Source organism: Procambarus clarkii, chromosome 14 (assembly GCF_040958095.1).
Source record: "Procambarus clarkii isolate CNS0578487 chromosome 14, FALCON_Pclarkii_2.0, whole genome shotgun sequence".
NCBI lineage: Eukaryota > Metazoa > Arthropoda > Malacostraca > Decapoda > Cambaridae > Procambarus > Procambarus clarkii.
Window position 1 is genome coordinate 10,900,964 of NC_091163.1, and position 26,512 is coordinate 10,927,475.

At 40.9% G+C, this 26,512-nt stretch overlaps 3 protein-coding genes across 7 annotated transcripts in view; 2 read left to right on the forward strand and 1 right to left on the reverse strand.

The window, feature by feature from the left end:
• Positions 1-2,108: 2,108 nt before the first annotated feature.
• Positions 2,109-7,151, forward strand: LOC123771405 (techylectin-5A). The gene is made up of 4 exons (XM_045763916.2): positions 2,109-2,926; positions 3,798-4,240; positions 4,514-4,621; positions 5,694-7,151. Exons 1-4 carry the CDS (start codon positions 2,690-2,692, stop codon positions 5,857-5,859), a joined length of 954 nt encoding a protein of 317 aa, XP_045619872.2. The 5' UTR covers positions 2,109-2,689; the 3' UTR covers positions 5,860-7,151.
• A 1,491-nt stretch (positions 7,152-8,642) lies between these two features.
• Positions 8,643-25,415, forward strand: LOC123771434 (ATP synthase subunit s, mitochondrial). 4 transcript variants are annotated; one of them, XM_069324382.1, is made up of 6 exons: positions 8,643-8,795; positions 11,695-11,804; positions 12,443-12,600; positions 16,787-16,995; positions 19,589-19,751; positions 25,030-25,415. In XM_069324382.1, the coding sequence occupies exons 2-6, from the start codon at positions 11,703-11,705 to the stop codon at positions 25,178-25,180; spliced, it is 783 nt and encodes a 260-aa protein (XP_069180483.1). In that variant the 5' UTR covers positions 8,643-8,795; positions 11,695-11,702; the 3' UTR covers positions 25,181-25,415. The 4 variants fall into 4 exon arrangements, with proteins under 4 accessions (XP_069180483.1, XP_069180484.1, XP_069180481.1 ...); XM_069324383.1 differs by having other exon boundaries at positions 8,676-8,695; XM_069324380.1 differs by having other exon boundaries at positions 8,702-8,946.
• The window catches only part of Noc2 (Nucleolar complex protein 2), a 30,586-nt gene continuing 29,346 nt past the window's right edge, over positions 25,273-26,512 (reverse strand). For both annotated transcript variants that reach the window (XM_045763932.2, XM_045763925.2), the window contains one exon: positions 25,273-26,426. In XM_045763932.2, the coding sequence (XP_045619888.2) occupies positions 26,144-26,426 (283 nt within the window). In that variant the 3' untranslated portion in view covers positions 25,273-26,143. The remainder of the gene's footprint in view (positions 26,427-26,512) is intronic.

Below are 26,512 nucleotides of genomic sequence, written 5' to 3' on the forward strand. Positions count from 1 at the left end.
CTTATTAGGCAAATCAGGCCTTGCATAGTAGGCTGAAAAGTGAGTTCTGGCTATTAGGTACGACATATATATATATATATATATATATATATATATATATATATATATATATATATATATATATATATATATATATATATACATATACATATATACATACACATACACAGTTGTGCGAATTCTTGTACTAAACTGACTTCGCCATTCTTAATCCTTTTGTTCCAAGCTCTCTTTCTACCTATAAAATTTTTCAGATCCTTTGTTATCCATTTCGGGTCATTTGTATTTGATCTATTCAATTTGTAAGGTATACTACTTTCCTGTGCTTTGCTTAGAATATTTGTAAATAGGTTATAATTTGAATCCAAATCCAAATCCTCTTTTACATCACACATCGCCGGGTTCACGTCTTGCTTCAAGACCGGCCCACCCCCTATGCCCAAGACTTTCTAATCTATTTGACCCAAAAAATTTCTTAGGATATTAAAATTAGCTTTACGAAAATCTGGCACTTTAACATAATTTTCTCCTGCAAATCTATTCCACTCTATGCTAAATCTGATTTCTTTGTGATCACTGTTCCCCTAGTTCACTCCCAATTTCGATGTCATTAATCTGTGTTTCCCTGTTAGTTAACACTAAATCTAAAATATTATTTTCCCGCATTGGTTCCTTAATGTGTTGCGTAAGAAACCAATCGTCAATTAATTCTATAAAATCTTATGCTTCATTATTCCCTGTTTTGTTCACCCAGTTTATTCCACTGAAATTAGTCCCCTATGACACAAATACTGTTAGACCTAGATGCCCTAGATATTTCATCCCATAGATGCTTTGTTTCCATTCTGTCTAAATTTGGTGACCTATATATATAACTCCTATTATAAGATTATTTGCTTTTTCGTTTAATTCTATCCAAATAGCTTCTGTGTGTGGCTCAGTTTTGATTCCCTCTTTGAGACTACATTTCAAATTGTCCCTAACATACATACATCATACTTGTCATAATTATGTATATCATGGTTATATTATACATTGGAATTACATTTATATGAATTAATTATGCATTACATAAACAAATTAATTATGCATTACATTAAACTAAGTTTGACCAGACCACACACTAGAAGGTGAAGGGACGACTACGTTTCGGTCCGTCCTGGGCCATTCTCAAGTCGATGTGTCTCACAATTCTCAATTGTGTCTCACAATTCTCAATTGTGTCTCACAAGTCTCAAGTCTCACAATCGACTTGTGAATGGTCCAGGACGGACCGAAACGTCGTCGTCCCTTCACCTTCTAGTGTGTGGTCTGGTCAAACTACTTCAGCCACGTTATTGTGACTCATCGCCTGCTTAAACTAAGTTTTTCATTACATCCTTAGTGCAAAACCTTTGAATCTCTTAAAAATTCTCTAGCGTGCAATTTTTACACATTCATATAATTTGATGCGATACATTACAAATATCCTTTTTATATATTTATTTATTAATTTACTTTCAAGAGCATAGTGGTATAATGTGTTGGCGCTCGGTATATTAGACATCCCTTATAATTTTTCACAAACATTGCCAGTAAATATTAATACCCTAATCTTAATTTCGTGTACACTGAGTACTTCCGTTCCATATGTGAAGGACGAGTTCGTGCTTATCCGGACATAATGTTTTAATTATTGCTGTTCATTATAGATCTCTTGATTTTCTCAGCCCAATGTTATATATATCTTTTTGAATCGACTTAATCCTGTCTTGCTTCCCGACCGTCCCTCGCGGTCACCTGTCCCTCGATAGAATTCTTGGTGAATCGGATACTTTTGATATCGCTTGCTTTATGCCCTTTTGTTCTCATATTGGCATCCTTGGGGATATTTAGCATCTTTTGAATATCCCGCACATTTGATGGTGCTACATAGCCTCCCCGACTTGGTGCCTTCTTTTGATAATTACATAATCATTGTCTTAATTTGTGCTAGTCTTTGCTATTGCAGCAACAGACTCAAAATCCTACATCCCCTCCCCATCTCATGACCCCACGCAACAAACTCTCCATGAGACTCCACCTTCACCTGGTGGCGGCTCAGAGAGTCACCGTCCGCGCCACTCACCCCTCCACCACAACTCTCTCACGCCCTCTTTCACACAGCCATCTCCACGCTTGTTTCCACTTGAGCATACACAGTGGGTGCGTTAACATATATACAAATCTTAGATATAAATCTACTCTAAATAACAAAAACAATTACACCAGAAAACATCGAACCTGTACATAGGTCTTAACCTAAAGATGTTCAAGCCGAGAACACGTAATTTATATACGTCTGTACGTTTTGGGAGGAGAATCTGTCTTACAGACTTTGGAGGTAGCGTTGTATTGCCACAGCATCCCACCTTGCGCTCAGGAAAACCCAAACTGCCAGATTAAATGCTGGTTGAGTCACGTACACACCATGAGAATAGTCAGTGTTGATCTTCAACAGTGAGGCTTCAGACTTCAGTGCTGAGCTAGGCTCACTACCACCACTCCGACGCAAGTCAGCGCCAACCTTTCTGCACACTACAAGCTGCTCTCTTTTAAACAGTCGTCACAATACCATCGCGTCGTCAATGTTATAACTGGCAATTATCATAGTGTGTAAACGGTAGTAAAACGTCTTCCAAACTCCATCATATATTACAATTTGTAATATATGATACCTTGCATTGGACATTTTACACCTCCGAGAACGATGTTTAGGTGGATGTTGGCGTGGGTGCTGACGAAGGCGGTGCTGGTGATAGCACAATCTGTACCCAACAGCCAGCATGCTGGGTGTCCGGTGGTGCCGTCCCTGCTGCAGGCTGCAGGCTTCAGCCCCTCCTGTGTAGCCACCGCCCTCGCCACCTGCACCGGCCAGGAAGAAGCCCAATTCATATCATTAATAAAGGTGAGTACATTTGAGTTTGCTCTAGACTCACAATCGGGAATTCCGAACGGGACAGTTTTTGTTTTAGATTTAGATTCAACTTCTCGGAACAAAAGTAGCAAGTAGCACGGGCTGTGGTGAGCTCGTAGTGGACTTATCTGGCACAGAAGCGGGGCTGTAACTGGTCATGGGACAGTTGTTGGTGTTATAGATTCAGCTACTCGGAACAAGTTCCAAGTAGCACGGGCTATGATGAGCCCGTAGCTTACTTGGCACGGGAGCGGGGCAAGTAGCACGGGCTATGATGAGCCCGTAGTGGACTTACCTGGCACAGGAGCGGTGCTGACATGGGACAGAAAATGGATCATTTAAATATGTTTGCGGATGATACAAAGCGGATGAGGAGTGACAAAGACAAACCTCACCGACAAAATACTCCATATCCCTGAAAGCCCTACTCTCCAATTTAAGAATACTTTAGTGCACAGAACATGCATTTTGGTCATAGCTTTACATGCATATCGAGGCAGACCGGCTTGCCATAAATGGATTACTGACAACTATATCTTAATGGATCCGTGTTCACTACCGCCAAAGTTAGGCTGTAAACGTAGCGAATTAGGTTGAATGCCCTACTTTTTCAATTAAACATCGAAGATCCACCCAGCTTCCATTTATCTTATTCATGGATGGGACCCCCTGAGACATTGCATTGGAAGTCTTTATCGCTGGCGAAGTCCCCCCTTGACTTCTTAGCAAGTTTACCGTTATTTTCACCGGTCCAGCAATTAATTCGCTGTATTATTAGTCTTTTTCTTATTTTAATTGTAATAGTACTTTTGGCAATATGAGATTAATCTTTCCTCGTTATCTCATTAAGTGCCTCTTGCAGGAGACGATGTCAGCTGTGAGGACAGCAATAGAAGACAACACCACTAACAGGAAACGTCCGCGACACTGCCGAGACCTTCTGGCCGCTGGCGACACCGGGGCCGGCATCCGGCAGGTGTACCCGTTCCTCAAGCACCCGGATGCCTCCGTCACCGTTTACTGTGACCAAACTGTCGACGGCGGCGGCTGGACCGTATTTCAGAGACGACGCAACATTACTGAACGGGAAGACTTCTACCGTACATGGGTCGAGTATCAGCTTGGATTTGGTCATCTAGAGGGCGAGTTCTGGCTGGGTCTCGACCTTCTCCACGAACTCACTTCTGTCACCCTTCAGGAACTGAGGATTGACCTTAAGAATTACGAGGGAGAACAACGATGGGCAAAGTACGGACGCTTCAACATAGGGTCTCTCCACACACATTATCGCATCAGCGTCGGAAGGTAAGATCATTACCAGAAATTTTCATTGAACTCTGATAAAATATAGTTATTTTCATAAGAAATCTTTTAAAATAAAAGTCACTTGTTTTCGAGTCTAGTTTAATGTTATGCATTCTACTATAATGGTGTATGATAGAAAAGCATTAAGCCCTAAATGTAAAAGGTAATGAGGATTATTTCGACAAAGACGCGTCAGTTTTTGTCAGTGTATTATGCTAGTGCTGAGACGGCGTGCTATGTAACGAGAAATGATTAACGTGTTACCATAACCAGATACACGGGCGACGCAGGAGACGGGCTGGGAGGCGCCAGGCACGACGGGTACCCCTTCTCCACCCACGACGCTGACCATGATAGTGATGGTACAAACTGTGCTAGCTCGTACGTATCCTCAGGTTCACTTGACTATTTGCAAAACATTCATACTCAACTCGTCCGCTCATTTCATTTACACTCTTCAAATACATTTCATAATCCTTGCACGAGAGACGCAGTTACACAATAATATACTGAGCCTTCCATGTATACTACCTGTCATCCAAAAATTATAGTACCAGTAGTTGCTGTGGATGATAAAGCAAACATTATATGTTCGTTCTCGACTAACAACCGGGAATCCCAGGCGGAAAAAAAAATGGTTGAGAATATTTCCTTTCACCTAATAAACTTGTTCAATAAGCAGTAAATAGGTACCCGAGAGTTAGACAACTGTTGTGGGGTTGTATCCTAGAAAGGGTGGTCAGTAGTTTGACCTTGCAGGGATCTTGATATAAGCCCAACGAAGGCCTCCACGACGGTGCACCCAGTGGGACTGTGATTTGGCTGGCCTGTGGCCAGGGTAGATTCGCCTAGAGAATCGAAGGATTCATCGTGGGCCACAAAGAAGAGAACCAGGGCTACTCATCGTGAGCACCGTGAAACATCCTGAGTCTTCGGAGGAAGACAAGTTATTGTACATAAGTGTAGTTATAGACCCAGCGAGTGACTGTGAGATATTTATTTATTGTTGGTGGAATATATATATATATATATTTATTAGTGTATTTGTATCCCTTCCCCTTTAATTTACTTGCGTTACGGAACACACCCCTTGAAAGCCACTACTAACTTGGGGCCGGATTCCCAAATTCTAATAACATCAGAGAAGAACCCGGTTACGCCCCAGTAGGGCCGTAACACAGAGCCTTACTTTGACATGAATATATCATGTGACAGAACCTTACTTTGACATGAATATATCATGTGACAGAGCCTTACTTTGACATGAATATATCGTGTGACAAAGCCTTACTTTGACAGCCCCTAAGTAACACGGGAACAACCCCTAAGACAACTACGAGAATATGTTACTTCATGAAGCCCTGAAACGTGGCCGCCCACGAAAATGTTTCGATGAGCATAATAATAATGGCAAAGACGTAAAATTAATGGTGTTTTGTTATCCTCACTGCAGGTACCGTGGCGCCTGGTGGTATGACAAATGTCACATCTCCAATCTGAACGGCTACCAGTATGTTGGTAAACACGACAGCTACGCGGACGGTATCAACTGGCAGCCGTGGAAGGGCTACCATTACTCTCTCCGGGAGACTACCATGATGTTCAGACCCGCCTTCTGAATGGTTCCTATCAGGTCGCCCGCCACGGTTCTTGACCACGTGACCAGACCACGTGACCAGACCACGGGACCAGACCACGTGACTAGACCACGTGACCAGACCACGGGACCAGACCACTCCCACACCTGCAAGGCTTCGCCACCACTGCTGTTAAATACACAATATCCGCTGGATTAGTATAAGGGACTTAATGCGTCTTTATTAGTCTGTAAAATTAAAACTTTTCGCAGTTTAGTCACTAAACTATGCAGCTCTACTCGTTCAATACTTTAGTACTTACTAAATTACCCTTATTGTTATTATTGATGGAATCTAGAATTATTGTAAAATAAAGTCCTTTCTACTGTAAAATAGTCTAATAGGGGGGTACAGGTGTTAGCTACTTACTCTGACTTGTAGTAGTAATGTTAACCTTGCCCTTTATGTGTATTCTGCATTTACTGGTTAATTTACCAATTTACATTATGTATTGGAATGGGCCATTATTATCTGCCACGTGTTAGGACAATATATGCTACTCTAAATGCACTAATTCTCAAGGAAAAATATGTTAGACATTTGCCTTACTTTTACTCATAGATAATAAGTATTCGGTTTTCTGCAGATCTTGATTTAGTTAGTTCCCGGCTATAAGCATATGTATTAATGTTATTAAGTTGCAGTTATAGTACTCACAGTTATACATGTCCATGTTACGCAGTTGTAAAATATACAAGTTATAGCCGCTTCACTAACAGGGTCTGCAGAAAATATTTACTTGTTCTGCTAATAAATAAATAGGCCCCCACGCTGTTGGTGTCTTTTTCCTCCCTGATCAGAAAATACCGTTTTGATATTCCAAGAGTACGACTTAATCAAACTAGAAATGCTCTACAAATCAAGGGACCCAGAATGTGGAATGACCTTCCCAATCATGTTAAAGACTGTACCTCTCATCCAGTTTAAGATAAAAACTAAGCACTACCTAATAAATTCCCTGTAACCTACCTTACCCCTATATTGTCAACCCATGTCTGTTATTTTTTAAACAACGCTGTTTGTCGACCTAATTGTATTTGTGCTGCTTTTTCTGCCATGTTCCCCCCTTTTTTATTTTTATTTGTTCTTAACATATTTTATACTTTAATTTGAATTAGTATTAAGTTTTAGTCATTAATGTTTTTCCTGCCCGAAACGTTTTGCGTAATATAGGCTTTAGGCATTGTATGTACTAGCTCTATCTATAAATCTATCAATTTTTGTATAACCTCTTGTATGTATGTACTTTACCTCAATAAACATTTGAATTTGAATGAAATATTTACACATCGCTGGAACATTGATTATAGAATTGTCTCTAAATTCACGTATCTTTTCGCACTCCATCACATAGTGACGGAGGGTGTGTGAATAATTTTGTTGACACAGTTTACATTTGGTCAGGTCTACATCAGCAGATAATGAGAATTCCCAGAGATACTTGTAACCGAGTCTAAGCCGAGCAGTAGTAACATCTAGAAGTCTGCTGATTTTATTGGATGATCCATAGATGTGTGGCTCCTCTTTCATGATAGTTATATGATGATAGATGGAATGGAGTTAATATTTAGCAAGTTAAGGGATTTAAACAAGGGAGCTGAGTGTTGTCTGAAAGCAGAGTTTGATATTATTCTGATAGCAAATTTTTGCTGGGTGATGATGGGCTTAAGGTGGTTTGCAGTGGTAGACCCCTATGCACAGATACCATAATTAAGATAGGGATAGATAAGTGCATAATATAGTGAGAGGAGAACAGAGTTAGGAACATAATATCTTATTTTAGAGAGTATACCAACTGTTTTACCAAAAATACCAACAATTTTGGAGAGTATACCAACTGATTGATTGATTGATAAAGATTAAGCTACTCAAATGTGGCACGGGCATGAATAGCCCGTAAGTGGTGGCCCTTTTGAGCCATTACCAGTATCAATAGATGATACTGGAGATCTGTGGAGGTGCGACTGCACCCTGCGTGACGGGAGATGTCTCCCGTGAGAGAGTGCTGTCTGTAAGTTGGTTATAATCTTCTCCTCACGGTTCCCGTTCTCCTCGACGGAGCGGGCGCGAGAGATGAGGACGTCTGTTATGACATCCTTCGACATACCTTCCGCTTAATTTAGGATTCCTTCCGCTTCACTGGGGCTGTAGGGATGCCATCCCTCTTCGCTATTTCCCAGTATCGGGCAGCCCGGGCGCATCCGATCCCTCGATCGTCGTCGCCCCTAAATCAACAACAACAATAACAACTCCAAAATTCATTTAGCTAAGTAAGTTACAGTGTTGATGAGCTAGTTATAAGATTTAATCTATATTGTTACATCAATCCACCGCATAATGTGGTGCACGTGGGGTCCCTTAATTGTATCAAGCGTGGGTTGGACATGTATATGAGTGGGATTGGGTGGTTATAAATAGGAACTGCCCCGTATGCAGCTCATTCTGCAGTTACCTTTATTCTTATGTTCTTATCAATAATGGGTTCGAGACCGACCACAAGTACAGTCTCCAAGCTAAACAGCTTTCATCGTTAGTTTAGTTTAGTTTGAACCCCACAATTCATTTAGCTAAGCAAGTTACAATCTTGATGAGCTAGTTACAAAATTCAATATAAGTCGTCACATCAACAATGGGTTCGCGATCGACCTCAAGTACAGGTTCTAAATTAAGCAACTGACATATGTGGAGAGCTAGTGTCACAATTGATATGTTTGTCCTGCACACCGCCCCCCATCCAGTGGGCAGCGGTGGATAGGTTACATCCACCGCTGCATCGGCGGAGAGTTCTCATAGAAAACGTAAATCTTACAAGAGGAGGGTGAGAAGCGACCCAACAACAACACTTCGTCATCTTTCACAAACCTCGTCGTCGCCCCCTTAATTCACAACACCAGAGACACTCCGAGCTCTGATACTGGGTACACGCATGATTCCTCCCCAGTCTTGAGATCATTGGGAAACTCATCGCGAATTTTGCCAGTTGGAGCTCAATACAGCCGTGTGAGGCATCCTTCATCATCATCTGGGATTGCTACGGCGTCTGACACCACAGGAAAGTTGATAGGTTTTGTGAGTTTTCTTGGTTAGGTCTTGAGTAGGGCTGGGATAGGCGGTCCGGCACCGGCTTGGCTGAGAGGTACCAGGGACTGACAGGTCTTTTTTGGACTCTTTTTAAGGTTCTTTTGGGACGTTGGGTGTCGGGCTCTTGCTGCCCCGACGGTCACTCGTATTGTTGCTACATTTTTACACAAGAGTTTACCTGATTTACCTGAGGACCACTAACCTTAGTGGCCTCGACGAGGACAGGAAGCTGGTGGCTCATCGAAGGTTAAATTTGCCTTGATTTTTTCCAGCTGTACCTAAAAATTTAACAGATTTGGCATTTACGGCTTCGTGGGGTAAGAAGTTCCATGGGTTTATAACCTTGTACTTGCCTTTTTGTGTTTGTGGGGGTTGAGCTGTGGCTCTCTGGGCCCACTTCTCAACTGTCAATCAATAGACTGATTTTTTTTTCTCCACACACACACACACACACACACACACACACCTCGTAGCCTCGTAAGGGTAAGGGGCCTCGTAGCCTGGTGGATAGCGCGCAGGACTCGTAATTCTGTGGCGCGGGTTCGATTCCCGCACGAGGCAGAAACAAATGGGCAAAGTTTCTTTCACCCTAAGTGCCCCTGTTACCTAGCAGTAAATAGGTACCTGGGAGTTAGTCAGCTGTCACGGGCTGCTTCCTGGGGTGTGTGTGTGTGTGTGGTGTGGAAAAAAAAAAAAAAAAAAAAAAAAAAAGTAGTTAGTAAACAGTTGATTGACAGTTGAGAGGCGGGCCGAAAGAGCAAAGCTCAACCCCCGCAAAAACACAACTAGTAAACACACACACACACACACACACACACACACACACACACAGATTCAGATTCTTTATTCAGGTAAAGGTACATCCATTGAGTTACATAATGATGGATTTAAAGATAGAGATAGTACATACAATATCTAAAGCCACTAGTATGCATAGTATTTCGGGTAAGGTGAAGAGGGAGGGAAAAACACTTGGACTAAAACTTAATAGTAATTGAGCTTAAAGTATAAATTGCGTTGGAAAAAAAAAAAGAGGTGGGGGGAACAAGGCAGAGAATAGCAATTATACAAGTTGGTCAACAAACCTACCTACCTACCTTGCAGCATTGATTACAATAATAAGACATGGGGTGACATTTCGGGGTAAGGTAGGTTACATGGAGTTTATTAGGTAGTTTCTAGTTTTTATCTTAAACTGGTTGAAAGAGGTACTGTCTTTAACATGATTGGGAAGGTCATTCCACATTATGCGTCTTTTGATTTGTAGAGCATTTCTAGTTTAAGTCGTACTCTTGGGATATCAAATAAGTATTTGTTTCTGGTGTGGTGCCCATGGGTTCTGTTAAAACCTTCTAAGAAGCTTTTAAGGTCATGATTGACATTACAGTTCAGAATTTTTCCACCCCAGGAAGCAGCCTGTAGTAGCTGTCTAATTCCCAGGTACCTATTTACTGCTAGGTGAACAAGTTTACCTAGGTGGATGAGTTTACCTGAGTCACTAACACATGTGGCCTCGACGAGGTCAAGAAGCCGGTGGCTTGTTGTAAGTCCCTCCCATTTAACTTGATGATCTTTTCCAGTTGTACCTTAAAATTTTAGAGTTTTGGCATTAATGGCTTTGGTGGATATGCAATTCCATGGGTTAATAACCCTGTGGATGAAAAAGCATCTCCTGTTCTCAGTTCTACATTGTGGCTTGTCAAGCTTGAAACCGTTGCTCCTTGTTTGTGCTACATCTGACAATTTGAAGAAATTTTCCAGATCAACATTCTCCAAATTGTTGAGTATTTTAAAAGTTTAAAAATGGTCCGCCCTGTCATGCCTGGTTTGCAGTGTTGTTAGCCTTGTGGCTCTCAAACGTTCCTGATTCGTGAGTTGACTTAGCTCTGGAAGGATTTTTGTTGCCCGGTGTTGCACTTTCTCCAGAGAAGTTATATCCTCCTGAAGATGTCTCCATGCTTAAATCATAGTTTTTATTTATTTTAGTTGAGATTTTTTTTATTAAATCGTAGTTAAAGATGAGGTTAAATTATAATTTTAAATCCAGAGCACCTTTTGGATACTACTGAAAGATCTGACACTATACGTGATCATCCCGGGCGTAAGTTCGAACCTTCATCACTGCCCTTGTGGATATGTTCTGTTGATTTGACACTAGTATCATCTGGTTGGTGGGTATTGAGTTGATAGTTTTCCGGTTGGTCATCTGACCAGGGTTGATATACTGGTTCTTGCCTTCCCATGGGTATCCTTGGATTGCCAAGCATCGGCCAAATTGTTTACCTGCCATGAGGCAAAATCATTTTCCTGCTGATAGTAGACTGTGTAGCTGCAAGGCCTCAAGTTCCCCCCCCCCCCCTTACCTGTGCTGTTATGGCCCCTAAATCAACAATAACAGACCACTTCAGCTGAAATGTCTATTTTTTTTTTTTTAATTGCACCACGTTTTCTAGAGTCTTCACTATAGCTCATTGTTAGAACTCGACTCATTCAAATATGACAGCAGCATTGATTGACTAACATTTACAATGAAATTATTTTGGCTGTATGTGTCATTTCAAGGGGGTTGTGTAGTACAGTATTTTGAAATATGCTTGATACTGTATTGGGAACTGGGGAAATTTATTGTACTGTATCGGGAAATTTATTTCATTATAAATTAATGTGATTTGGAAATTTTTTTAGTACTGTACTCTATTTTAAAATTATACAAAAACTTATCTTCTTTATTTTCAGGAGTTATAATGCAGAGGTGGCCCACATCTGTAATGAATTACAGGTATCTCAAATCTCTTCAACCACTCGCTGCCTTTTTGCCCACTGGAAGAACAAATTTCTATGATAAGGTAAGAAATAACGGTGTCAAGATGCTCAATTTTTAGAAAAGATGATTCAAACACTATGGCCTCGTGTGCATCTCGTGCGTGTTTTGCCGAGCAGGGAGGCGGGTGTGTGTGTGTGGTGTACTTAAGATATTGTGACCTAAGCCCATTCCCATTCGTGTGCCCTGCCTACTTCTCTATGCTGCTCGTCGAAACAGTGTTAAATTTACCCTCTGTAAGTTAAGTGATGTTAAATTACCCATTATTAATTTACCCTTATTATACTTACCAAAGTTATTACGCAAGGTTAATTTTACCCAATGTTGAAGTTAAAGTAATTTTATTAATTCAACACTTAAATTGTTATAAATTTTAATTATAATTAAAATTTATATTAATAAGCCTAACGTTTTTGAATTTTCAAGATGAAAATAAAAATCAAAACTTTCAGCTTGTTTTACTCTCATATACATTACTGTATGTTTTGCTAAAAGGTAAAATATATAAATGGAAGATGAACGGTTGTCTAAAAATACTGTAGTATGGTATGAAATGGTGAAAGGAAATGGCAGTATCTTATTTAAACACCCGTATTTTACCATTTTAATATCTAATTTAAAATGCATTTCAAATTGGTTAAAAGTAATAATTTAACATTTCAGTCTCTCCAAAGTCCAAAGTGTAACTTTGGATTGGTAACCACAGGTGGAAGGCACCCCGCTACTTTGTATGGTGAGTGCCTCTCACTCACAGTTCCTCAAGTATGGTCTCATACTTCACAAAGGAGCCTCTGGGCATGGCTTAATGCCATCTTTAACAAGTAAGTCATACAAACTTTTGAAATGTAACTGATTAGTTGTAATATACAATACTAGACTTTGTTAGTACTAGAATTGAAATCATTCTGCTTTCTTTATTTTTTTTTTGTGTGCTATGTAACTTTTTTCTTGCTATGTAACTGTTATAATTTTTATAAATTTTGCTAGTATTTACCTACTTAAAATTTTCTTATATTAAGGACCTGGCCGAAATGCTGCGTGTACTAGTGACTTTACAAGAATTTAAGTACTATGCTACGTATCCTCACAATCCCAATGTACCTTCTTGTATATATATATAAATAAATAAATAAATAAATTCCTGTATAGGTAACTTTTACTGTTCAAAGATTACTGAACTTCATAGTAGAATACAGTGGAGTAACATTTTATGATTTTGTTTGAAAGAATTCATAGCTTTGTAAGAAGTATTTTTAATAATCTTTGAGGTTTACAAAGATACATTTAAAGTTAACTCTTGGAGATATTTATACAGTACAGGGTATTGTATTTGCCAGTGTAAAAGACACACCCTCACATAGGATGCACCCCTATTTACTAGGATATTTTGTGATTTTTTTTTTGTTTAATCACACATTTATCGAGATATTTTAAAGTGGATTTTGTACCCCAACTCAAGTTAGCAACTCTCCTCTAAGATCAGCTGTGTAATTGTTCATATTTTGGGTAAAAGAATTGCTATACAGGATGTGAAACTTGTATTTCTGGGTGTGATGTTTTGTGGTGCTGCATCGGGTCACCAGGGTGGTGCGCTTAGCTGTGGCACACCATCACAGTGCTCAGGTGGTGGTGTCATTCACTCATTGCAAATGGCTGACAGGCAGATGAAAATGTAACATTCCTTTCAAATTTCTAGGAGCATTTTTCATTTAGATAATGTTTCTTAAAGGTAACAGTCGTGAAATAATGTATGACATATATCGGGTGTGGGTTATGTATGCTGGGTAAGTTGTGAGCTATGAGCTACCTTCATAACTGCCGACGTATATCGTAAGCAATTTTTCATGAGTTTGTGACAAGACTGTGATAACTCGGCTTGGTTTAAATATTTTATTATTAGACACAGGGCAATTTTTTGAGACATGTAAAAATAAAAAAGCGCGTCTTATATGCCGGCAAATACGGTAATTTCTTAAGCGGCAAGATACAAAATTCATCTTCCCTTCATCTCTCACCCAATCCCGGAACCAGATTTGGCTGCCAGCAAAAATAGTGTTTTTGTCAGTAGCCCCTTAAAGCAGTTGGAGTTTTTGTCTATCATTTACCACATTTCTTTACTGGCTTACATTTTAGCCAGCTACATGGAAATTTTGTTCAGCGTATCTAAATAAAAAACGACTACATTTCCAAATCCTCTTCCAAGAATTTCATCGCCCCATCCTTCTTCCTCCCACATCCTTTCCAAGCTCTTTGGACATCAAAGCAAAGCTAACTACATTTCTCTATCCCATATTTCATAGCTTAAAATATAAATGCTGCATTTAATACATACACACACATAATGCTGACCATAAAACTATGAAAATGTAAAATTATAAATAAGTGTGGACAGAACTTAATATGATCCAATCAATTGGTGATAATCAAGCAAGTTAATCATTTAACAGTATGCTACAAATTTACTTACATTTACTTACATAATCAGTAATATTACTGAACTCTCTAACTACAATATTCTCAAAATGAATACTGCCTGAGTAGTAGACAGTACCTGTCATGAGATATGTATTTCCCACAAATAGGTGTCAGGACAACAGAGTCTTTGTTCCAATAGTCCTGGATGACACATTTTATAAATGTTTCATCATCATGCATACATTTCAAACATAGTAGTGTTCTTCCAATGCTGCATATGTGTTAAACTGTGTTATACGCTTGTTTTCGTTAAGCTTGGCCATCCATTGGTTTGTTACTTGAGCAATGTTTTTGAGTTGCTTGTCAAAGCATATCATAAAATAGTCCATTTCATGTATCTTTACCTTTTTATGGGAAAAGGTTTGTAACACCTACATCTGTATCGTGAAATGCAGGAATTTGTGGAAGAACATTGGTACTATCCTCCCACAAGAGTACACCTTCTGTGCTGGTGGCAGCATGACCACCACATCAGCATATTTCCTACCTCCAACAATAGATACGAGATGAAGCTCTTCTACTTCACATTTGGCAGGCATGAACAGTTGAACACAAGGGAATGGTTCTTCAATTCCCCATGCAGCATCACATGCCAGCATTTTGCAGGGAGAGCTGCTAATGCAGCAAAGCTCCACCTGACTTCACTGTGCACATGACTAACCAAAAACACTGCTACCACTGGAATCAGAATCCTGGTTACTAAATTTGGAAAATGAATCGTCTTCCACATGTTCAAGGGGTATTGGAACAGCAGGTACCACAGCTCAACATGACCTGGGACTTGGCGGAAGAGATGGGGAGTAGGCCTCACCTTAGGAACGCTCACTTGTACATCAACATCGCTGTCCATGTCACTTTTATCTGTGTCCTGTGGATAGTTTTTATCACTATCACTTCTTTGTCACTTTTCTCATCTGCTTTCTGCAGTTTCTAGACAGTTTCTTAATTAGTTAAGGATACTGTGGCCCACACCATGTGGCAGCATTGTGAGCTCGACTGGCGTGCATCACTCATGGCTGCTTGATACAAACTGAGGCTTTCCTGCCAAGGTGAGGTGCTCGCATTTTATTTTTATTTTTTCAAGATGGGAACTGTTTATCATTGCCCTGGGGCAGCATATGGGTGCCTTATTTTACCCGACTGGACTTTTAAATCTTATGTGGTACCTGAGTTTACCTGAGGGCCACTAATACTCTACTGGTCTCGACGAGGACAGGAAGCCGACAGTTTGTCAAAGTTCCCTTCCCCCCCATTTGTCCTGATTTTTTTCAAACTGAATTTTTAAGTTCAGCAGTTTGGCATTTATGACTGGCGGGTAGGCAGTTCCCTGGGTTTATAACCCTGTGTGTGAAAAACATCTACTGTTTTCAGTCCTACACTGTTACTTTAGTACGTCCCTGGATGTGATGCACAGTTGAAGGGTTAATTACCTAAAATTCTTTTGATTAGTTTGTGGTTTGTTGATGGTTAATTCACCTGTAACAGTGATTGGCACAGTTCGTTTAGAACAAAAAGTTCTTAGGTTAGGTTACTGTGGTAGGACAGATGCTTGGATATTTCTCCTTCCACCTGATGCCTCCATTTACCTAGCAGTAAATATATGCCCAAGAGTGAGGCAACTGTTAAACAACTGGTGCATTCCAATATTACACCAGTACATAATTATTTTATATAAGAAATATAATAAACAAATTTTAGAATAACTGATTCTCTGTGTTCTCTAGAAGGGGAATATAGTGGGGAACACCATTTCCCATAGGCCAGAGTGTAGGCAGGTTATTCGTAAAAACCTGGGACCAGATTTACGAAGCAGTTATGTAAGTACTTTCGAACATGTACATCTTTCCTCAATCTTTGGCGGCTTTGTTTACAATTAAACATTAATGAGCTCTGAAGCACCAGGAGGCTGTTAATAACAATAACAACAGTTGATTGGAAAGTTTTCATGCTTGTGAACTGTTTGATGGCTTTGGTTACATTTATTAAACAGTTTACAAGCATGAAAACTTCGCAATGAACTGTTGTTATTGTTATAAATAGCCTCCTGGTGCTTCGGAGCTCATTAAATGTTTAATAATCGTAAACAAAGTCACCAAAATTTGTGGAACGATGTACACGTTCGTAAGTTAGGCATAGGTTTGGTGGTAATTTTATCTAATGTATGTTTAAGTATTTTGAGTGGTTTAAGCAGAGGAAGAAAGAGTCGAGCACTTTTTAAGGAATGTTTCATTTGTCATGTGTAAAGTAAATTTAATTCGTCAACTTGTAAAACGGCCACTGCATAGCTTAGGGCTTACTTTTTTGCATGATGAGATATGATGTGTGCCATGTTCATTAAGCAAGCAAGTGAACTTAAAATATGAGAGTTTCAAAGAATTTTAAAATTTAAATTAATAAATTCACATTTTTTCTTCTAGATTGGAGGGAGAGTAGATTTTCAGTTGGTTTTTATTATTTTGTTTGTGTTAGGCTCCAAAATACTGTAGTTTAATAGATTTACCATAAATCATTGTTTGAATTAATATCTAACAGAGTAGATGAAAGCAGAGTTAAAGAAGTTGGCCCAGACAGAGCTTGTGCAGAATGGTTACTACGGTGTGGAGCAGTTGTCAAGTGGCACAGCAGTGGTAAATGGACCAAAGACTACAATACCTTGCCACCAACAGGTGGCAGCCTCCTCAAAATTGAAGAAATAGATGCCACTGATTCGGCAGTAATGCACATTGGCTTTCCTCATTTCAGTAAGTTACTCTTAATTAACATAAGGTTTCACAAAACTTTTTGGCTTATAAGTACTGTACAGTATTAATGAGCAACTGCAGAAAATCTTGCTGCTTGTTCACAGTTGCAAAGCTTTCTTGCCATAATTGCCAATGGGAGCACTGTAAGGGAAGTATAGGGATGTAGATTCTCTTATCTCTGATAGTGTTTTTATTTTGTGCTCACTCTGCAGTGCCACTTGGTGTTCATTTATATTTTCTTTGCCTTCACATTTTCTTATACTAAATGAGATTATCTCGGTCTATATTTCTGTGGGGATCCCCTTCAGCTCCTGAAGCTATCCGAACTGGTATGTACTATGTTAGTTTGGGGTCATCAGTCACAGGAGTTCTTATGCCTATTGGGAACCACGAGCCAGAACCTGGTTCCCTCAGAGAGGGGCAGGGAGCAATAACCTATAAGCACTTTACATTTAAAGTTTGTCATAATTGCCATCGACCAGGGAAAGGACCCAGAAAGGTAGGAGAATCAAAGCAGACCTCAGTCTAGTTAACCTGTGCAATCTACATCCAAAATTATCAAAATAACTCCCCTAGAAAGAAACCAAATAAGCAACCCTTCATGTGACTAGCACTTCCGTTCGTTAACGTTAACCCCTCCCCAATAGGTGTTGGGGAAGAAGAGCTGGCAGCCCACTACTCCAGTTCTTGAACAGATGTGCTGGCAGTCATTTCAGTCATCTCAGGCCTCGCTTCCTGTCCTAGATTTTGCTCTGTGTGGTTATACCAGCAGTGTGTTTAGGTGTTGGCCAAGTGTCTTCTTGTACACGGAGCTGCATGCACCTAGGGTGAACTTCCTTAGGTGTTCCGTAAGTACTCCCCTTGCGTTTCAGGGTTATCTTCCCTGGGGTGTTCGGGAATCACTCCCCACTAGAGGACTTTATCGCTTGAGGAAGTCTTTGCCCTTGGAACACGTTGAGGGTCTTGGGCTTTCTATCTTGCCTAGGATGGAGGATTGTTATTGGCTGGGTGTGGGCGCACTGGTGCAGCCTGCCTTACTACACCGTGGAAGCCGATGCGTCTCTCTGGCTGCCAGTTTGATTGTCGTGTTTCTTTGGGGGCTTTTGGATTCCCTTTCTTGTGTTTTTGCCTTTGGTGGACAGTGGAGGGTCTGCCTAGTCTCTTATTAGGGTAGCCTAGGTGGTGTTGGTGGTCCTCCTCCTCCTGTTTCCCCCGAGGGCTCAAACCTCCTCCTAGTAGTCAATTTACCTGCTACTAGACAGGGATTCTACCGGCTTAGCTGCCCCCAGTGCCTGGGCTTCCCATAGGGCTAATTTACCCTAAGGCCCCTGGAAGCTTCCTGTGGGCTCGGTGGTACCATGGATGATACTTCAGAGTCCACTCCCTCCTTGTGTGAAGTTGAAGGTTGCTCGTCACCCTACATCAAGGTGATGACCATCCATACTATCTCCCTCATGCTGCCTGTTGGGTCGGTGACACCCGGTGACACTCGACCCGGAGTCTTGCAGGACTTGGTCCCCCCCCCTTGTGTTTCAATTTATTCATTCCCTGTCTGTTGATTTCGGGAATCAGGCGGTGGCTGCATTGCATGTTCAAGTCTCCTTCTTGCAATGTGTTAGGTTGGTTGCTCGATTGGAGGCCTCAGAGCTGCCTTGCTTGGGTTTTAGGGATCGGGATTTGGAAGCATTGGTCGCTTCAACCTAGGTTCCGTCCACGCCTCCCCTTCCTTCCCAGTGGGCATGGTTTGCCCTGCTCCTCCCCCCCCCCCCCCCCCAGCTTCCGGGTCCTAAATGTCTGAGGGTTTTTGAGTCAGGATGAGATGAGGCATCGGGTGGCTTCATTGGCTGCTCCCTTTCGATTCGGGCGTGGAGGTGGTTTAGCCCGATTTTACTGCTGAAACTTCCGGTTGACCCAGCCGACTCCCTTCTTGGAAGCTTTTCTTCAGGGGTGGTGGGCTTGGAAGAGGATTCTGCCCTGGGACCTGTGTTCTGATGCTCAGCCACAGAACTGAGTGCTGTAGTGGCCAGTGCTGGGGGTGGGGGGAGGGGTGGCTGCGTGGACAATCGGTGCGATGGCATTAGTGACGTTAGGTTAGGTTAGGTTAGGTGTTTGTTTTAGTTTGGGAGTTTTGCCTCTCTGTTCGGGTTTTGGTAGTGATTTTTACCACGTGGGGTTTGTTTCGTTATGCCTACCTTCCCGGGTGCCAGACCCCAATCGATGGCAGACATGGAGTGCTCCTAAATACAACTGGGTTTCCATAAGCCATTGCTCCTCATGCCTCTCTGAGGGGGGCCAGATTCTGGCTCGTGGTTCCCAGTAGGCAAGAACTTCAATCGACTGATGCGACGGTCTATTACATACATTTCAGCCTGGTAAGCTCCTGGGCGCCTCCGGGCTCACCTAGAAAACGGTGTTTCATTACATTCAACTCTGGTTTTTGTTACCATTTGAGCAATTCTAGATTGGTGACACTGTTTTTGGTGAGGTATTTGCTATGGGTTGTTGGTTCTATCCATATTAAATGGTACATACCCACATCTGGTATGATATTTATTGACTCCATCCACTTTATAATTGCATTTGAACTTTGCAGAAGGTTGCAAGCATATCCGTCGCATTGTGTTTCATAAGGCATCTTACCTTGATGATGCAGGACTAAGCCAGTTGCCACTGCTGTGTAACTCTCTGAAAGAACTTCAAATATCTTCATGTGGTAATGTTACTGCAGATGGACTAAGACACTTGGGAAAGTTAAAGTAAGTATGCACTTTGCAACTTAATTCTACTCTATTCATGTACTGTATAGTTTGATAATTTTTTACAATCTCTAGTGCACTCATTTTTCTGGTGGGTACATGGTTGTAAATGTATCCATTGGGATTTTTGTTTTCTGGAGGGAGCCCTGTGTCTCCCTGAAGCAATCTTGCACAGATTGTTCCATATTAAAAGATCACATCAGTTGCAGAAGTTCTGTTTGGCCTATAAGATACGAGAGCCAGAAACTGGCCCCCCTTAGAAGTGCAGGGAGCAAGGCTGCCACCCTACCAGAAAAAGTGCCCAGAAAGTTAATGAAGCTTTACAGACTTTTGGAAAATGAAAATTTACAGATATCACAGAACAGGAAACCTTGAAACCTCCAAACAACTCTGCAAATAATTCACACACAACAGATTCACTCAAACTAGCTCAAAACTTGTTAATCAATACAGATTACTGCCACTAGGTGGTCTGGTCCTAGCTCTCGGCCAGCATCCCATCTTGGTTCTATTGCTAATGATACAGCATTTGGATCTGTGTGTAGTGGTCCTGCAGGATCCATATGTTTTGTTTACTGCTTCCATGTTTTAGTACAGTACTAGCTTCACATGCATGTTTTTGATCTAGCTTATTGTATGGTCTCTTGCATTTTGGGCTGCCTGCACTCAGGGTGTTCTTCCCCTGGGAACACTTATGGTGTTCCGTCTTCCCAGTACTTGCCATATGATGTTTGAAACTACAGTACTGACGATTTTGGCATCCATCGTCTTTTCACTTAACTTGTTCCAACCATGTGTTGAGAGGCCTGGTTACTGGAGTGGAGAGCCTTGCCTTGGGCTGATCACAAATCTTAATTTCTTTTGTTTGGGCCCTTGGCTGGGGGCATTCTCTTGGTTGTGCTGGGGGTGCACTGGGGTCTACATGCTCGTTTATATGGCGTGCAACAGTCGCTATTCATAGTCTGGTTGTTTTGGCTTCATTTGGTGACTGTTCTTCTGGTAAGTGGCCCCAGTGCCTGGGGTTTCTGTTTGGCTAGTTATCTTCAGGCCCTGAAAATTTTCCTGTGGGTCCACTGTGTGGGCTCATTTTATCTCGATTCATAAAGTTCACACTTGCTACATGCAAGTTTGTAGGGTGCTCGTTGGTCCTGCTACTGACTAGCAGTCATTGTCTGCCTCTGCCTGACTGCCCATTGGTCCATCAGTCGACCTAATGGCAAAGGCACATTCAAAGACTCCTGATTCTATTCTGTTTCGAAAGGCGGGTACAGTGGCCTGCAGCCACCGAACCCGCTGTATATACTGTATCTATCAACACAGCTGAATGGGAGAGTTGGTGATCCTGTCTCCACCATTACAGATGACACCCTGGAATCTGGAAGATCCGTAAGATTGCTGGAAAATTTGTTTGACATTGCCATTCTTCGTCTCCATGGTTCTGTTATAGCGGATCCGGTGTTGGTCATGAACGAATTGGGTTTGCACTTTTCAGCCATTAGCTCTGGTACTAATGGCTGAAAATCTTCCTCCTGCTTTCCTTACTCATAAGCCCTTACTTGAATCTTGTCCATTAGACTTTTGCACTCGCTTCCAGGTCCTTTATAATGATCTCTTCTATCGAGAATCGTCTACTCTGTGCTCCCACACTTTTATGGTGGCATGCTCGGATGACATTCACTATGAAATGCTTTGTCATCACCTTCAGTGTGCCTTTCAGTATTTACTGAATACTCATATTTGGGAGATCGTAATCAGCCCCTGATGACAGACTTGAGGTGGTTGTTCTTCCTATTCAGAAACCTGGTACTCTAGGGACCTTCCCAAGGATTTTTGTACCATTGCCCTGATGAAGTGTCTGCAAGCATTTCGAAAGCATGCCCAATGTCAGCCTTGTGTAGTTCTTTGAACACACTTCCTCTCTCCCTCTCAATTTGCCTTTTGCAAGTGATGCAGCATGACTGACATTCTTGTGAACCGAGAGGCCTACATTTGTTCTGCATTTACCGCTAAAATCTGTTGTTGCCGTTCGCTTTGACTTGGAAATGGCTTACAAGACCACCTGGAGGTATAAAATTATGTCCCAGCTTTGTTTTTGGCCTTTGTGGCAATCTCCGCACTCTTTCTTTCTAGCTCATCGTTCCTTTAAAGTGAGACTTTATGCCTCCTTTCACCAATTAAAGGGTGTTCCCCAGGGTAGTGTTCTGAACATTACACTTTTTTTTTTGTATTGCCCTTAATGGTCTTACTGCCTCCCATCCCTCTGGCATTTTCTTGGCCCTTTATGTTGATGATGTCACTCTGCTGTGGAGGTATTGACGCTGTGTCATCCAGGGCCATCTATCAAGGCTTCAAGTTCTCTACATTTAAGACTTGCCTTTGAGTAAAAGTCAGAGCACAAATTGTTCTTCATCCACATTGTCACTATAGTAGGCCCTATTTCTATAAAGATTCTGCTAAACTTTTGGGGTTTGTCTTGGTAACCCCATATCTCTTACCTCCAAAGACAAATGCTCTAAGGCTCTTACATCGAGTCTTTTCAAATACTTCCTGGGCTGCTAATAGATGCATATTTCTCTATATGCACTGTGTATACTGGATTGTATGGCTGCCCTGCCTTTCGTTCATCCCCTACCCAGAGCTTGTATGTTAATATTGGTGTTTTGTCGCTACAGAATTGTTACTGCCTTTACCTCACAAGGTGTCTGCAGCATTTTTGTTCTCACTTTTGCCGGGCTTTGACTGTTGCCTCTCTGGTATGTAGGTTTTGTTACCTTTCATGACTTTTTTTTTTTTTTTTTTTATACAGGTGTCACTTACAAGCCTCCTTCTCGTGCTTGCAATGGCTCTCCTTGTGTCATTCCATCCTTGCCCTCATAGTGTGTTACAGCCTCACTTAGCCAGTAGCCAGGTTCTTTTCATATCAAACTGTATATGAAGCTTTAGTGCCTCTTCTTACCTATGACTGGGTGGGATTGAGTAAGTTATTAAGAACTAGCAGTAACAATCTATCTAAAGGAAAAGGGGTAAACGGGTACTAACATTAAACAGAACCATCACCAAGTGTATTTCTTAACCATATACACATATGTACATTACGTAACACAGCTGGTGTCACATTCACACAGGACACTATAAAATTTCTGCAATCTTCTATCTATGGTCCTCATGCTGGCTAGTTCACCTTTCTCAGTAAATCATGGGCTAATCCTACACAGCAACACACTGGCAGGCTTCCACACAGGCTACATTTATAACAAGCCTTAACAGTCGGACCTTAATTCCATCTTGTAACTCAAATTGGCCATCCCGGGATACGTGGATCCAATCATCAATACTTCACTAAGTATCACAGACAAATAACAGTCTACACTGACTTGGCCACTTGTTCCCACTGGAACATGTCTTGAGTTCAGGACTGCCCTAGGTGAAGAGATTCCTGTCAACCAAGGTACCACCTACATCACTTTTGAGGAATAAAAGATGAACAGCGAGAAGGAAACTACACGGGTGTCAATTAGATTACTGTCTTCCACCAGGAACAGAAAATGGGGTCGGGTGCGCTCAACAGATGGTATTAACATCGTTGCATGAAGGGTCCCTCTTGAAAAGTTTTTTGGTAGAACCTGGTAGAAAGGCTTCTAGCCCCTCCTAATATTATGAAGCACCTTTTCCTTAAACTTTTTCATTAAATTCAAATTCTGTTGCCCTCTTCACAGATGGGTCTGCCGACAGTGTTGAATGCTCTGTAGTCTTTCCAGTCTAAACCTATACATGCAGTCTACCTCAAGAAGGTAGCATCTTCATGGGTGAACTGCGATTTTGTGTGCTCTTCGTCAATGTTCCTTTGTTGTTGTGATTGATTCTCGGTGCTCTCATGGCTCTGAAGTTGTTTAATCCTGTGCATCCTGTGGTAGTTGAAATCCAACATTTGGTTTCTAATCTTAAGCAGATTTAAGTTGGTTAAATTTTCCTGGGTTCCCAACCATATTGGTATTCCTTTAAATGAGCGTGTGGACACTGCTGTTGAGGAGGCCATCCACACTTGTCCTAGTTCATAAAAATGGTGGTCCTTATTCCAATTTCTACCTATTCATTCCTTGATCCATGACTATTGATAGAGTCCTTGGTCATGTGTTACTAGTAACAAACTGCATGCTCTTAAGGGTAGTCTGTCCCCTTGGCCTTTTTCTACCACCATAATTGGCGGTGGTAAATGCATTATTGAGGCTATGTATTGGCCATACATGTTTTGCTCGCATGCACTTAATGGGACACCACACTGCTCCATATTGTCGTAACTGCATTGTCCCTCTTATGGTCATGTATCTCCTTGTTGAATGTTCAGATTTTCAGGACATTAATCTTTTGTTCCAGCAACGTTGTCAAAGCATAATGTTACTTTTTAACTGTCCCTTCTGGTCACTTGTCCCTTGATAGAATCCTCAGTGAATCAGATACCTTTGATATCACACATCTTGTGTGCTTTTGTTTTTACATCCTTGGTGATATTTAGACTTGAATATTTAGTGACATTGATACGTGGAGAGGTTTTAGAGAGTTGTTCTACTCCCAGAGCCCTCAGGCTCAACTGGCTGCTGACTGATGGTGCTATATGTGTTAAAATATAGTCTCCCTGGCTCTGTGCCTACTTTTGATAATTATTTACTTGGACTGAGGTTCTTTATACTGTACTGTATTCAAGCACAGATTTTCTTAAGGATGATCTTCCCATTTTTTTGGCAGTGTTAATAATGATGCTGATAACTCCACTGTTGAACAATGACCACATTTTATATACAATTATTCCAGTGCCTTGCTAACTAAGTTCCTGACTGCACACACCATAGATGTGTAGGGCACAGTTAATGTGTAAAGAACCAGATGTGATGCCTTGTTTTCCATCTTAATGTAACTATGCTAAACATTTACAACATATATAGTGAAAACAGGCTGTAAACCAACCATGCATATCTTCAGTCTTGCCATTGTCACAAGTGCTTGTAAAAGGTCATAGTTTGCAAGCAGAGTAATCGTCAGCCCAACGGTGATTCGCGTTACTCTGAGCATATTAGTTTTCAAAGACTTCAGGGTAATTTCAAAATCTCTTAGCTGTCCTGTGCTTTCTGTACGTTTTATAATGAATTTCTAATCCTTCTCTTCACTCAAAATTTGGAGCAAAAGGTTTTCTGTGGTGATTTGTTGGGATAAAAGTTTGACCTCATATACTTAAGATGAACATGCATATGCTGTATATTTAAAAAAAAAATCTTCCCGACAGAAACTTAGAACACCTCCTCCTGTATGACCTTCCGGAGATTACCAACAAAGATGCCATACTTCAAGAATTGGAAGAGGCTCTACCCAAGTGTACAATTGTATTTCCATATGCACTTGCCAAAGATGACCCAAGTTTGAAAACCAAGGAATAGTGATAAAAAACTTTACACCAATTTCTTAATCTAGTACAATAAATGTGAATTTTTACCATAGAATTAATTAATAGGGAAATTAGTAAACAAACTTGACTAAACTTCATTTATTTGTACAAAATGTTTAATAGGTGTTATTTTGTCTTATAACATTATAATTTTGCTGAATCCTGGATCTTAATTGGAGATAAAAGGTTGATTGAGGTTGTTTGTAAATAAACTGCATACACTTAAATGTGATGTATCCCTGTGTCCTTCCTTCTACTCTCATAATGGGTAGGAAGTGGCTTTAAGTAGTGTATTGGCACAGATGAAAATATACTGCTCATATTGAAAACAAATTGTCACCTAGTATGCTTCAAAAATTATTACTGTAGACATTTCACAAATTAAAATATTAATGTAATGGTAAAAATTACCTTGAGAATGGTTACTGTGTTGTGAAGCTCTCAAAGCACTGAATGGAAAGTAAGGTCAAAGTTTCAATGGGCAGTAAATATTAGGGAAGTTGCAAAATTTGTGTACATCTGTATGTAATATGAAATAAGTTTTAGTTTGTAGAAAAAGGGAGGCACACAACTTTCCCCATCCTCTACTGTAGCTACTTTCGGAGGTACAGCTGTGTAGAGTTCTAATGATGTTTTAGGTTGATGTATACAGGGCTTGTCAAAATAAGGCTTGATGAACCCTCATCTACGGCCACCTAGAAACCGAACAGCCAGGCATGGACAAGCAATGAGGGAGGGCAGGAAGGCCATGGATTAAATCATGTCCCAGAGCAGACACAGACGATGACCAAATTGACATAGCTAGCCCTGGATGTCTCGGTCTGCCCAATGGTCTGGCATGTTTCTTAAAGCTTAACTGGATCTATGTTATAGTATGTTTGGAAGCTACTGAAAGTCTTCAGGAAAATGTCACCACCTTATAAATTTAACAAGTAATTTGTAACTGTAAAAATGTTTACTCATTGTCTTCACTGATTTCTCCAAAATCATCAACTTCTTCATCCGATTCGAAGTCGGATAGGTTCATTACCTTCACCTTATCATCACTGTGATCGTCACTAGCAACACTAATATTATCTACTTCTTGGTTTTGTTCTTTCTTTTTTTTCTTAAGTGCCGGTTCATCCAATTCTTCTCCTTCCTCTTCATCCATACTGTCATTAGGAGACTCACTTTCTAAATCAGAATGTTTGTTTTCCTTGGTTTTGCGTTTAGCTCGTTCACTCTTCATCAGGAATCTGAAGTTAAAACACATTAATGAATGTGAATATTAAACTTAATTACATGGCTCGAAATGCTATGAAAAGGGAAATATGTTGTGCAT